Here is a 12366-nt window from a genome sequence, read left to right on the forward strand (position 1 = left end):
CCCTCTAACATCTACTTTACCAGATCAAATATTTCCCAAAGCTCTTATGATCTCCACCCCCTGAACGTCACACCTTTCCTGCTTAGCTGTCACAGACAGTTCTGCCTGTGTTTGACTTTGATGGTGAGCAGTCTCCAAATTACGACAGCACCTGAAGGCAGCAGCAGCAGATCCTCGCACAGACACAGAGGGAGAGATTGTTCAGCCTTGTCACTTTGGCCTAGTATGATAAAACCAGACTTTTCCTGAGTGCTGTTTAACTTCGGGAGTACTTAGCCAGGCATTTTGTTATCTTAGTCTGCTTTCCACTCTGTCTGTAGGATGAGCTGTGGCCCGCCGGCGCGCATGGCTCCCCGGGCGGTCTGGCTCCTGGTCGCGCTGTCCGGTGTCCTGAACGCGCGCTCCTGCCAGGCGTACCCCTGTCATCCCATCTGCCGCTGCACCCCCGACACGTTTCAGTGCAACAGAGACACTCAGCTGGCAGCAGGAACAGCTGAGCACCGCCTGTGAGTACCTCCACCTTTCTTCTTTATCGGCAGATAAAGTCTAACTTGAACCCAAACTCATCCAAAGGATCCCCGATCATTCCAAGTCTATATCATTTTGGCCCATCTTTACTGACTTTTGGCTGTCACTGTTGAATTCCCTCAAGAACGACGTGAAAAAGACAGAAACTGTCAAAAAGACAACTTTGTTGGCCTTTCACTTGTTCTTCAAATGAAGTCTTATATTAAATGTAGATTTAACCGTTTTTCTCATGAATCTTACAGGAGGCTCACCCATCTGCCCTTGAAACAAGTTCCCACTCATGCTTTCAAGGAGCTGATGAACATTACCATAATGTAAGTGTTTTTATCTGTTTTCTTCCTCTTTAAAAATACATTTCAAGTAGCTTCTTGAGAAACACCAAATAAACTTTTTTTTTCATTTAATTTAGATTTAATATGTAACTTTTTTTCTATTTATGTCATCCATTTAAAAGGGGAAAAAAAGAAATCTTTTATCATCTTGATGTTTTTAAGTAAAAAATATTTACAAAATCACAGCGTCGAGCTGTAGAAGCAGCAAAAATCTGAGATATTGCAGCCCTTTCATTTTGCTAATGTCCTTTTGCTAATTGCTGATCTCATCCATTGATGATTAAATGCAATGTCTGGACAGAATCTGAAGTTTGGCCAGTTTGCTAAACTGCTTTCAAGCATGTCTTAAAGATCAGAGTGGTGTTGTAGAAGAAGTTACTGCTTACCAATTAAAAAACGAAAAAATGTTTTTTATTATATAATTTAAAGTTTATGAAAGATTGAAATCTCAGAAAACCATCGGTATCCAACCAAGAGCGGCCATTCCAGTCATTTAAAATGTATATATAACTACTTGTCCACAGTGGAAAAGCTAGGCCGAAATGCAGAGGGATACGCATGTATCTGTGTGGAAACGCCTTAAAACAATAAGGCACAGGATGGAGGTCTTAATAATTTGGGCTACGGATTAGACATCTTAAGACGATTAAAATGAAAAAGTCCAAACTCTTATTTCATTAGGATTTTAAACAATTGTTGTCACATTTCAAGGAAATACAAAGAAATAATCATGTGAAGCTAATGACCATTTTAACCTCCGACATTTGCATCGTCGTCTTTTCTGACTGCTGCGATGAGTTCAGGTGTGTCTGACGGAGCTCATGGGGTCGGTCCCAACCGCCTGGTTTGAACATCAAGGATCCTCACTGAGTGAAATTGCCTGGAAGGGACTGTCTCCTTTGATTAGGATGTTCAGCAAGTTAAAAAAAAAAAAAAGGAAAAGCCGATTGCCTTATTATCTCATTTAGCAGAGGATACACCTGACTACGAACAGCATCCTGTCCCACAATTCTTTGCTGTCACAACAAAGCGAGGACAGATCAGTCATTATTAAAGTCGAGAAGTTTCAAAGGCGTGCTGACCTACTTCTAAACAGCTCTATGACGTAAATGAATCTTCTCTAACCAGGAAGAAATTGGCAGATTTTGTGGGTTAGTTGTCATTGAGACTCTAAATGGCAGACCTGAATTGTTCTTGGTTACCGTTTTTTACGTTAACTTGTTTTAATGCAATGCATCTATTTTCCAGGATCATATTTTCCTGTTTTTGTAGTTATTTGTAGTATATTTGTACTACTTGAGTTCAATGCTGTCTTAGTCAAATTATGCAAACGTCCAGATCTCCTTTTTCTGTTTCCCTTTTGATCCTCTCCTGCTCTTTTGACCTGTCAAAAGGTCAAAAGAGGTCAAGAAAAGATTGCGGGAAAAAGGAGATTGGAGGAACTTTTAGGAGCATTCACAAGAACCTCGTATTTTCTGCAACTCTCAAAAAGCTGTGCGTGAAATGTCTTTTAGTGAGGGCAACTAATAAATTCAGTAAGAAACACAAAAGAAATCGAAGGTTAGAGATCAACGGGGTCAGGCAGAGATTTAAATCATAATAAAATGTGGCCATTAAATCAGGCAGGTTGAGAGTTAAAGCCTTGAAATGTCTCGCTACTAAAGAGGCGGTCATAAAATTCAGCTGGTTAATGTCAGAGGCAAGTGGGCAATTATGCCAACTGCCAACAAAAACTCAACGTCTGAGTTTTCCTGCATAAAAAAGTCAAAAACAGTCCGATTCGGATAAAATGTAATAAAAGTCTGAGTGAATTTAGAGGATCAGAGCTGGGATATTTCAGCTTCGAAGTGTTTGTTAAGGTGGAATGACGTGAGCTCTCTGTGACGGCTGTAATGTTTAAATCCCAGCGCTGTCTCAATTACGCCATCATTTCAAAAGGCTTCACAGGAAACAGAAACATCAAATGTAATGCCGTCACAGCCGCGTTAAAGGGAAATGCAGCTCTGATGGATTCCCATAATTGTTTCTGGGTTTTGGAATGGAAGCACCGCGGCGTTATCTGAAAGAAAACACCGGCTGATTACAGTATGGAGCTGAAAGAGATGATTACAAACAGAAGATGGAGAGGGTTTCGCAAAGTCAACCATCAGACAGGAAAATGATCAAGGACAAATCAAGTGGGCTTGTTGACTTTGTTTGTCTTTCGGCGTCTTTGTTTAGTCGTCCTTTTTAATCATATTCGCTCCGTTTTTCTGGTCTAATGCATCTGTCATGCATGTTTGGAGCATTTCCAAAACAGGAGGTCCAGCATGTGCGCAATGCCCTAGAAAGTACGACTCGCAGGGATTCTCATGTTTCCCTTGAGGTTTGCAGGCCTCCATCAATCCACTCTGTCCTATTTTGTTGCAGAAATGTATTCAAGGAAACCCTGGAAAGCCACACCTCACACAAAACCCTGCCCTCGACGAAGAGTAATTAATTTACTGTCTTCTTGACTAATGTGGAGCCTGGTCTTTGTGCTGCAGAGAGATCTCCCAGAGTGACCGCATCACGGCCATACAGAGACACGCCTTCCTCTCCCTCCACAGTCTGCAGCAAATGTAGGCTAAGTGACACTCTTACCTCCACTCCACCTGTCACATTTAAACACAATGAAAGCAATTATTTATTTGAACGACTGGGATGTATTTTGCTTTCAGTTCATGGGATTTATCAGTCAATCATAAAGCAGCTCAACTTTTCCGTGTTGCTGATGAAGGGATTTTCATTCTTGCAGCTTAGTGCTGAATATCAACAGTCTGAGGGGGATTGAAAGAGGGGCTTTCACTGACCTACCCCGGCTGGAGTTTTTGTGAGTATTCTCAATCATAAATCATCTAAATGGTTTTGCTAAAAACTTTACATTTTCTGGAATTTCTCACATTTCTAGACTTTTCTTTTCAGTTTATACTTTGGTGAACTCTTGAATAAATCTGAACATCTCTGGTTTTTGATTAGATTTGACACATTTTATAAAAGAAAATTATCAAAAAAAGTCGTGGTATAGTTATTTATTATATTGATAAAACCTCTTGTAAACACACCCTGATGAAAAATTGTATTTTTAACATGTTCTTGCAGAATTCTTTTTTTTTTTGACGATTAAGCACAGATATTAAGAAAATTACGGTAAGTTAAAAATTGCATTTCTGAGTATTTATTTATTCAAATCGTAGTGAATCAGGAGCAGACAAAAAGTAATGCCGTTTGATAAAAGAGCGAATTAATGACATAGAAACTACACTGGGCGGGGCCACAAGCTCCCTGCTCCGCTCCATTCTGATCCACTTGCAGACAAATAAATCTGTGTAAGTCTTAGTTTTCCTCGTCTGAGATGGAAGCTGGATCTAAACTGAACTGCTGGATAGCTCCGATTTTCCTCACCTTTTTTTACAACTTGGGGTTGTTAGGGGCTGTAAGGTGGCGGAACAGATAGGTGATGGGAAGAGGGCAGGGTTGCTCAACTCCAACACTCCATCAACTAAGAGGTGAATTTCTAATGAACAACGCTGTTCAGCAAAAACTATGTCCTGGAAAACAATATTTTTTTTATTTAGTCAAACAACGGCATCATCGTAGTTAAAAGACCACTGGGAATGATTTAAAAATAGATCAAAAGATGATCAGAGCCGGGCTTTAAATAAGTGTTCATTAGCCGTGATTACAGTTGTGGAAATCCACAAATTTGCATATGCATCTTGCAAAAATAACACACAATTGTGTAAGATTAATGAAACAATTGTGTATAGGCTACGTAAAATACGCATAAACTGTTTAAGTCTCAACCTACCAAAGACTTTGAACAGCTAAAATCTGAATTCACGTAGAGAAGTGTCGCCCTGAAACCGCTAACGCTGAGTTATGTACATAACGCATGCATCTCAAAAGACCAAAGTATAATATGTGGAAAATTCAGATCATGTATGAACTGGCTGTGTGACACTGGACTGCTTTTAGAATTTTGTCTGAATGTATAGCAGATCAAATAGTTTGCGTTATGTGAAAATATGTGAAATTGTGTTTTTGTTTCATTTATACGGTTTACTAAACATTAAAACTGTTTTAAAAAATTAGTTTTTTTATGCAGCAGTTTCATTGTAATGATTTTTGTCATGTACAGAGTAGAAAAATATTACAAATGAACTTTAAAACTGTTCAGAAAAACCCTATTGTTTTGAGGGGTTGTTCTAAAGAAAACATTAGGTTATGGAGGATTTTTAAGGTCTAGGAATCTTTTTTTGTCCTTGCATTTCTTTTGGAAATCTTGAAATCTCCTCTTGTCGTGTTCCCAGGACCATCTCTAACACCGGCATGATGCATTTCCCCGATTTCACATCCGTCTCCTCCTTGACCCCCAGCATTCTCCTGTAAGTAATCCCATTTAAAAGTAGTTTATCTCCAAACTAGACTCGTGCATCTTTAAAACGGCATGCTCGTCCTATCGCGGCTCTCCATAGATCTGTTTGTTTATGCCTAGCCCACTTTTTTTGGTGCTTGTTTTTGAAAAATGTCACCGTGCCATCAACTCTGCCGGTAACTGTCCATCTGTGTCACAGTTCAAACTGCTTGTTTGCATAAATATGCATCATGTTTGCTTGACTGAAAATGAAGCAGAATCAACTCAGATGGATGTCGTCTTCTCTGCCTGCAGCGAAATGTTAGACAACATGAGGATAGACGTGATTCCTGCAAACTCCTTCCGGGGCATGACGAAGGGACATGCTAACATGTGAGCGCACAGACACAATTTCCTTTGTTACCATTCTGCTTGAGATTAGAGCAACATTTGGTCACCATTTCTCAGGAGTGTTTATTGATGCTTCTTATGCAATTGGATGTTCACTTTTCTGACCTTGGTGATAGTTGCTGTTGACAACAAACTGGAATTTATTACATTGTGTCCTCGACAGGAACCTGGTTAGAAACGGCTTCAAGGAAATACAATCTCATGCGTTCAATGGCACCAAGCTCAACAACCTGTAAGCAGTTTATACGGAAATTTGCTTTATTAAACATGCGGAAGAAAAACTGTTTGTCCCTGTTCAGCCTGAGGTTGCAGGGTTTCAACTTCCAGTCATAAACCTAAGAATACCAGCAAACAGGGCTTGTGTAAGACTAAACAGAGATTGGGAACCCCGTTGTTTTCTTGCCGTGCATGAAAATGCTGGATGTTGATGAGTATGAAATATGTGCAGACACCCTGCAGTCTAAAAATAATGCTAATCCTCTTTAGTGTCAACTTGAGGAAACCAAATGCAGTTGAAGGATGGTTAGAGGCTACCGTTGGTCGTTTTATGTCATCGTTATTTCCTTTTTAAACTCTGTGCCAAGTATAACAGTGCAGTTTAAACTTGCATTGATTACAGTTTTTGTTTTCTCTTTTTAGAATTTTGAGAGACAACAGATTCCTAAGTTACATTGCAGAAGATGCTTTTGAAGAAGCCACAGGTCCCAGTTATCTGTAAGTATTCAGACGATGAGACGTTTCATGATAAAAGACAAAAAACACAGAAAGAAAGAGGACAGGTCTCCTTCAGAAGTGTCCCTTTCTTCACTTCTGCATGTGATTTAAATTTTAAGTAAATACAAATGTCCTCAAAGCTCCAAAGGGAACAGTCCCTGACCTCCCCCTTAAAGTAATTCAAAAGTTTCACTTACAATTTCTTGCACTGCTCTCAGCTTTGTTTGATGTTAGTCATAGCTGCAGTCAGACTCAGCAGCTGCTCCACCAATTACTATTTTTTGCCACAAGCAGAGATAGCTCCACAGATGATCCGCTGCGGCATGGAAAGTCACGGCAGTGTCAATGGTTGTGCTATTTTCTGAGAATTTCTTAATTATTTTTTAACAAGTCAAGCAAAGAGGAGCGCTAGGAGCCCAGGTGACTCTCGTTTGAATTGAAAATCCAATACCTGTGGACGTTGTTTGTCCCGCCCCTTCTTGGAAATGTCAGGTTTCCCTGACATCTTACTTAAATGTAAGAGGTTGACACCACAAATCTCAAAAACAAGCATGAAATTGGAGTAAATCAAATACTTTATTTAATTATTTTTTGCAAAATGTTTCCCCCTTTTTTTCCCCTGTGCTTAATTAAAATGTGGCCCAATTTAACCCCAAAAAATGCAGATTTATGACTTTTCTAAAAAATAAAAAAAAATAAAAATGGATCAGACAACATCCCCACATACAGGCTCTAGCTGTCAGCTGTGTGCTTCCTCTGCAGGATACTAGAGAAAAAGAAACTTCATGATGCATTTATGTTTGGAGTTAATTCTACAGCGTGACAAATCTAAAAGAGACGATGAAAAAACATAGTTACAGCAGGAAGTGGCATGGTCACCCCAATGCATAGGAACCTCAACACACTTTTAGACTTTCCTTTTTTTAAATGCAGCAGATGGAAGAAAGTAACGTTTATAGAGAATAAAATATCTTACCTAGCGTATTATTTACAATTAAACATAAAGTTCAAGCACACACTGCAAAAAGAGGGAGCCTACAAATAGGAAAAGAACTCTAATCCTAAGAAGACAATCACTTAAGAGTACTAAGAGTAGTCTGCCATGCGGCAAATCATTTTACTTAACACTAAATCTTAAACATAAAAATCTAGAAAGCAGTTTTCAAAAAGGGAAAATATTGAATAGCATTGGGTTGTAATAATACATACATTTTTTTGCTATAGTTCTAAGCAAATGGTTTGTATTGTTTGAATTTTTATGAACCTAATTGTAGTTTATTTGAATTACAGTAACAAAAAACTACTGTTATAGATGGAAATGACTAATTTTTATAACAAAATGTAAAAGAAAATGAGAAGAAGATCTTTGTGCAAGTTGGCCCACCCTAATCAATCCTCATTAAATATTATCTTTATAATCAAAGTGTTTCATAAAATGTATTTAGATGTTTTTAGAGCATTTGTAAATCAAGTAATTTGAGGTTTTTGAATTTAGTTTTTCTATTGTTGAGTTTTGAGCAAAAGAATTTCAACTCATTTTAATAATAAGCACCTTATTTCTCAATCAGGGGTGGGCAAACTATGGCCCAGAGGCCATGCGGTAAACTAAAAAAGAAAGGCACTCTGCATTCATGTAGTGTTGGAGGATTTGTTTGTCATTTTCCCGGTCATTCCAACGCCATATAAACTCAGATTTTCTTTAAGTTTGTATTTTTCCCTGAAGGGCATCAACCCATTGGTGCATTTGGCACCAAAATAAGAGTCAAAGACAATGTTTTGAAAGAAATACTCCAACATGTTCTGTTTTAAAATGTATACATTTATTTTTTTATCAAAATTTTCGTCCAAATTTCATATTATTTCTTTCTTTGATGAGGTGGATCACCAAAAAACATCTGCTCCTGGTCCGCCTCTTCTGTCAAATCTTAGGGGCCCTTTGTGGCCCACAAGGCAAAAAGTTTGCCCACCCCAAAAAAATGATTGACTGTGCTGATTTTGTGAAAAAGCTTGGAAAGAGGTAAAGCAAACAGAAATTATAACCTGATCAAATATCTTAAATCTCTAAAAAAAAAACAAGGTTTTAAATCTATGCTAAGACCACATAGTAAAAGAAGTCACTGTAATAAATAATGACAGCAGTTTTAAAGCTTTAAAAGTCCTCTTTTAAATGTTTTTAGGAGAATTAAAGAATCTTTGTTCAATTGACCAGATTTACACGATTGTGTTTAAACTAGGTCAAAAAAACAAGATTTAATCATCAAAACAGTTATAATTTAGAGATTAGGATGGTGACTCTCTGTCTGTGTAAACAAGGAAGACACAGGACTTAGAAAAACTGATTGGCCAGCTTATAGCAGAGTTTGGGGCAAATTTGACTTGAAGGCCTTTTAATGCAAGCAACTTAGTGGTATAGACTCAGTTTTAAATCAGCTGAATGTGCTGGCCTTCAAATAAAGGCGAAATGTCGTTGGTAATAAGCCCCTCCTATTAGTTTTTAGCCGTCCAGAACTTTTTTTAATCCCTGTAATTTATTTAGACATTTAGTTTTTCTTTTATGAATTCTCCTAAAATGTATTGATTATTTGCAATCCAGGGATGTGTCCTCCACGGCTCTGAGTGCCCTCCCCGCCAAAGGACTCACACGGGTACAGACCCTGAAAGCCACCGCTACTTTTGCCCTGAAAAGCCTCCCCCCGTTACAAAGCCTGGCGGAACTGCTGGAGGCCGAGCTCACGTACCCGAGCCACTGCTGTGCCTTCGACAAATGGCGGCGGAAACAAAGGTAGCCGGCAAACAAATCGATACATATCGAAACAAACGACCAAATCTCTGTGCGGTGAATGCAAATGATCAGTCGGCCAGCTATTAGCAGTTAGTTTATCGACAGTTTGTGCTTTCTAACCTTTTCTTGTCTTTATTTTTTCTTTTTTAGAGAAAATGCTTTGAAGAACTCTACAAAGTTATGCAATCTCAGCGAAACAGAAATGTAAGTCATTTGCTGCACTAACAAACCCTCAGTTACCGCCGTTCTGTTGAGTCTCTATGCTACACTCAAATTTTTAAAGACCCACTCTAATGAAAACTGTGTTTTGGGGATTTTTTAACATTTTTCCGATGAAGGAGGACATATATGAGGAAGCTAGCAGGAGGGCGTGTGAACAGAGGGCTCTCGGTAACAGGGTGGGGAAGGGGGCGGGGTTGCTCTGCACCAATGGTCCCCGCACACAACTGAGAGGTGAATTTCTACTGAACTCCTGCTGCTGCTCTGCAGAAACTTTGTCTTAGAAAACAACAGTTTTTGCTTTTTCCAAAAAACTGCATAATCAGATTTAAAAGACAACTGGGAATGCTTTGCAAAGCAGCTCAAAAGATGATCAGAGTGGGTCTTTAAGAAGTGAAACCTGCATATATTTCTTGTATTTTTCTGCTGATAAACTCTGTTGCTGAATTTACTCCAAAAAAAAAAAACTACTTTGATGCATCTGACAACAGCCCATCTGTTGGCTAAATAAACCAGGCTTTTATTTTTCGTTTAGGAGTTGAAGTTGTCACACAATGTGATGCTTTTGCAGTGTAATGACTGGGACAGATGGGTTTTTCAGCTGCTAAAAATAAGAATCGGCTTCCTCTCGGCTTCATCATAATTGTCAAGTGTTTTAAATCAAAATCATCTTCACGCTCATATATTTTCGCAGAGAGGCCACGGATGACGGCATGAATCTCGTCAACGATATCAAATTTGAGTACCCCGACCTGGAATTTGACTGTGGTAGCAACCCCTTTGTAATTTGCACGCCAACGCCAGATGATTTCAACCCCTGCGAGGACCTGCTGCGCTACGCCTTCCTGCGCTGCCTCACCTGGATTATCACCATTTTCGCCGTGGCCGGTAACCTTGCCGTCCTGGTCATCCTGCTCGTTAGTCACCACAAACTGACCATCTCCCGGTTCCTCATGTGTAACCTGGCCTTTGCTGACCTGTGCATGGGTCTGTATTTGATGCTCATCGCTTTCATGGACTTCCACTCCCGTCACGAGTACTACAATCACGCCACAGACTGGCAGACGGGACCTGGATGTGGCACAGCCGGCTTTTTGACAGTGTTTGCCAGTGAGCTGTCAGTGTACACGCTGACTGTGATAAGCATTGAGCGCTGGCACACCATCACCAATGCCATGCATGTCAACAAGAGGCTGCGGATGCACCATGTGACAGCCATGATGGCTGCAGGCTGGGTCTTCTCTCTTCTGGTTGCCTTACTCCCCCTGGTGGGAGTTAGCAGTTACAGCAAAGTGAGCATTTGTCTGCCAATGGACATCGACACCCTGAGCTCTCAGGTCTACGTGGTGACCTTTCTCATCCTCAATGTTGCCGCTTTCCTGGTGGTGTGCTTCTGCTATATAGGCATCTATGTCAGCGTGCGCAACCCGGAGCACTCGACCCGGAACGGAGACACCAAGATCGCCAAGCGCATGGCGGTGCTCATTTTCACAGACTTTCTTTGCATGGCGCCGATCTCCTTCTTTGCCATCTCCGCCGCCCTGCGCATGCCGCTCATCACCGTGTCTCACTCCAAGATCCTGCTCATCCTTTTTTATCCCATCAACTCCCTCTGCAACCCCTTCTTGTACACCATCTTCACTCGAGCTTTCCGGAAGGACGTGTGCCGGCTGGCGAGTCGCTGCAGCTGCTGCCGTGCCAACGCCAATTCTTGCAGATCAAAGGCATCACAGCAGGCCTGCGCCCGCAGAGTGACCAGCCAGAAACCACACTCGCTTAACTTCTATGCCTATCACATTAAGATGAAGGGCTGCTTTCTTAGTGAAGGAGCCACGTGATCTGCTGTTTGCAAACGTTTGAAAAGCTAGATCAAAATGGAGAGTTAGCAGGTTCTTTGTGCTCAAGGTATCAGATCTGTTTGCAATCTGGGAATGTTATCATCTGAAACTCTTCAAATTAGTGCAACAGGTGCAACTGCACTTACTTTCTTTGAGGATCAGAGGAGACCGTCAGTGTGTTCACCCTTGTGTTGTCTTGCGGGTAAAAACTGACCCACTACTAAGTGTATTTGTAGAAAAAAATACCTTAACCTATCCTTTCACAACTTGAACTTTTGTGACTTTATTTTGAAATGAGTCCATCCGAAAGTGACACTTTGATTTGTTTTGTTTTTGTGGGCGGTACGCCGCTAAAGCACTGAGTTTTTCTTACGCAGGGCTGGCAAACCCTGGTTTTCAAGAGCCCCAACCCTGAACTCCTGATGCTGACAACCTAAATCAGGTTCGTTTAGACAATCAGGATGTGGAATCACTCGATTCAGCTAATCAGAAGCAAGGTGCTCAGGGACAACTGGAAAACAGACACGGGTGGGGCTCTTGAGAGCCAGGGTTGGCCAGCCCTGGTCTTATGAGTCACTTTTATCCCATGAATTGTAAAAGCATTGAAATAAGAAAAAGTTTGAAGGTCGTAGACAAACTTTCTACTTCACAGATACACATACATATACGCACAGAAATGCAGGTGTACACAGCCATCTTTGAGGCTCCGTACAAGACACTATACTCCACTATACTCTTACACAAATATTACTATTACAGTCATACACAAACACTTTGATACTTATACACAAATGCTATCAATCTCATAAGCTACAGACATACCAGGCACAACACAGGTTCTTGAACATGCATTTAGTCGATGTGGTTTCACACTGGACAACCAGGGAGGGGCTTCTTCTTTAGCTTATTCTACAAGCGCATGTCCGCCACTTACAGCTGGAAGAGGCTTGGTGCAAAATGTCGAAGCGGTGAAAATCCTGCTCCAGGCTTTTTCTTTCAGACTTGGTGTCATTGAACTCCAGCCGGGCACAAATCGCCATTTTTAATTTCTCCTCCATCATCAATTTTCAAGTTTCCAAATGTCTCTACCAAATCAGCGAAAATGATTGGTCAAAGTTTGTCCTGGTTTAACCCGTTCAATGGACGCCCGTTTTGTCCATGGAGCCC

The 12366-nt window shown here is 40.5% G+C and overlaps 1 protein-coding gene across 1 annotated transcript; it reads left to right on the top strand.

The window, feature by feature from the left end:
* The first annotated feature begins 319 nt into the window (after window positions 1-319).
* Window positions 320-12366, top strand: lhcgr (luteinizing hormone/choriogonadotropin receptor). The gene is given in 11 exon segments (NM_001201515.1): window positions 320-506; window positions 771-842; window positions 3386-3460; window positions 3637-3711; window positions 5192-5266; window positions 5551-5628; window positions 5810-5878; window positions 6286-6360; window positions 8954-9142; window positions 9293-9346; window positions 10056-12366. Coding segments are annotated over 11 exon segments (2091 nt in total). The 5' UTR covers window positions 320-321; the 3' UTR covers window positions 11200-12366.

The sequence above is a fragment of the Oryzias latipes genome, chromosome 15 (assembly GCF_002234675.1).
Source record: "Oryzias latipes chromosome 15, ASM223467v1".
In the NCBI taxonomy this organism is placed as follows: domain Eukaryota; kingdom Metazoa; phylum Chordata; class Actinopteri; order Beloniformes; family Adrianichthyidae; genus Oryzias; species Oryzias latipes.